Genomic DNA, 2,647 nt, shown 5'->3' with positions numbered 1-2,647 from the left:
TGTTGTGCATAGGGTCGCTATGAGTCGAAAACGACTCGACGGCACATAACAACAACAATGTTATGACAGGTGTCCTAACATTTACATTTTCAGAAAGTAATATGATATAATAAGGACTACATGAGAAATGATTAAAGTAGGATTCTTAGGTTCTCCTCTGATAGTTTTGCCTCATGTCCCTGTTTCACCACTTACCCTACTCCATCCGTGTTTTTGAGAGCCCTATAAGAATGAGAGGTGTGAAGCAAATATTAAAAGATGGCACCACTTGTTTGCCTGTTCCTCCTTCACAGGAGATGCAGTCTGCTTTAATGTGCACATTTCTAAGTTATTTCATGAAAATTGCTACCTAGGTTTCACACTTGTCACTAGCAGTTGGGTTAATGTAGAAATGAACGCTTATACCAAAGTGAGACATAGTTTAAAACATGACCGTCTGGCTCTCCCTAAGAACTTTTGATACTTAAAAGCATCCATTTGATTTAGATTTGCAGTTGGAATACTTTAATCATATTATGTGGGCTTGAACTTTGAGGTGGTTTCCCTCCCCCCCCCCCGCCTCCATAGTGTGAATTCATGTTTCAGGGTTAGTTCTTCGGGAAAAACCAAGAGCTGTTGGGCATTTTAGTTCTTTTTCAGTGGTGGCATTTGAGTGTTGAAGTGATTAATGCCAAGGATTCCTTTGCAGAGCCGTGTGCTTTGTTCCTATTGTTGTCTTTGGAAATGAATTACTTTAATATTATTTGAGGAAGATACCAGATTTGTTTGTGTTCCTCTTTAGGATTAACACGTATTCTTTTCTTTTGATTACAGACTTTATATATGTACATGCAAGAAAAGCAAAAATGTCAGACGATCTCAGGAAAAGGTTTGAATTTCCAAATTCTCTTATCCAGTCACAGGTAATTTTTGTCAATCTATTAATCTATTTTTTCTTCATGGTAATGAACTTTTGGTGGATTGTTCATTGCGCTTTATATTTTTAACATGTATTTTATTCTACAGGAAGAAATTAGACTACTTTATTAAACTTTTGTGTCTGTTAATTTAAAAAATATATTCAATAGAGGAAAGTAAAGATTTGAATTTGATCATTTTTGTTAATTTCAATTTATATTGTACTCTTCTTCCTAGAGATAATAAAACCTTGATTAACTGAGAGGCCTCTGGATATGTATTTTTTTCTTGTCTAAAATTAATTTTTGAGGATGGAAGAAAAATGCTACATTTTATTACACTCCATCATGTGGTATAAGGGATTAATATTTTAAAAGAGTTATTTTTGACCTTTGTATTAGAATAATGACATTTAATCATTAAAGTATCCTGCATGAAAAAAATTTATATACTTACTAAGGCAGGATATTGTGATAATACATTATAGAGATGTTATCTTGAAATAATTTCCATTTTCAATAATTAGGATTGAAACAACGTTTTTCTGGTTAGCCCTCCACTATGTAGAAGCATCCGAGTTAATCGAAGTCTGTCTGATAATAACTTACTGCCTTTTTTTATAAGAATAAACCCAAGGATCTGGAAGAAACCTTCCTGAAGACTTAATGATGGGCAGCATCTTGCCTCCTTTCAGCAGTTAACTTCGGTGATGCCTGCCATGGAATTGACTTAGCTGGGGAGTGGAGAACCCTTTCATGAGGAGTAGAACGCTCGTTATGAAAGATTCCCCTTTACCTGACTGGGTTGGCATCATGTCCTGTTCTGTGTAGCACAGAACCTTACCATGGAGAAGAAAACAAAGGCTTGGCGGAGACCATCAACAGTTACTATCTGTCTGTGCTTGGATCTTTTCCCTTAGCATAGAGAAGCTTGTGTGTCTTACTGTTCTGATTAAATGGAAAGTGTATATGTTTAAGTTGATGGAGGATATCCATTTACATTGTGGTCATGGAAGGTACAGTGACAATATAGCTAGTTTAGAAACACATTTTGTAGCCTTAAATCAATTTAGGTTGTATTTTCTGATATTAGGAGGATTGGTTGAAAAGTAAATTAGAGAAATTGAACCAGATGGGGGATGGTGGCATGTATATTATTAAGCATAAATTCTTTGTCTTTTGCTGAATATGACCTGTTCCTTTATTTTCTTGTTTCTTATTGGGTTTATTAGATCTGCATATTTTTCCAGTCCGTCTTATTTGTTTGTGATCATTGTTCAGTATAAATACCAAATTTATGTAATTTATGCATGTTTCTCCCCACATTTTAACTTGTTTGCATTTGTTGCATCTTTTAATTGGTGGCAGCTTCTATCTAATTGTTACTGCCTGCATATGCATGAATTTGGCTGTCATTTTCTAAATAAAGCTAAAAGAACTCTTTCAATAATATAAAAATGAAATTTTTTTATATTCTTTTTTAAATTTAAGAAAAGTTTATACTGGTTTACTTACAAAGTTTGTATACATTGTTTTTTTAACAAGTGCTGAATATCACCAATAAATGCCCATCCTTTTTCTTTCTTAATGATGTTTGAAGTAATGATGTGTCTTGCAATTATCGGCCAGTTATAGTCTATAAAATGTGGTGTATTTTTTTTTCTTTAAAATGTGGTATATTTTGTATTCACATCCAGGGCAACATCTGTTATCTGAAATACTTCAATTGGTATACCATCTATTCCTGGGGC

At 33.9% G+C, this 2,647-nt stretch overlaps 1 protein-coding gene across 1 annotated transcript in view; it reads left to right on the top strand.

Annotated features, from left to right (window-relative positions):
* The first annotated feature begins 845 nt into the window (after positions 1-845).
* FOCAD (focadhesin) overlaps positions 846-2,647 on the top strand; it is a 282,657-nt gene continuing 280,855 nt past the window's right edge. The window contains exon 1 of the mRNA XM_006881273.1: positions 846-902. Within this exon, the coding sequence (XP_006881335.1) occupies positions 846-902 (57 nt within the window). The remainder of the gene's footprint in view (positions 903-2,647) is intronic.

This window comes from Elephantulus edwardii, unplaced genomic scaffold (assembly GCF_000299155.1).
Source record: "Elephantulus edwardii isolate Elephantulus edwardi_28Jun2011 unplaced genomic scaffold, EleEdw1.0 scaffold00014, whole genome shotgun sequence".
NCBI classification, from domain to species: Eukaryota; Metazoa; Chordata; class Mammalia; order Macroscelidea; family Macroscelididae; genus Elephantulus; species Elephantulus edwardii.
This window is presented reverse-complemented; position numbering and strand designations above follow the sequence as displayed.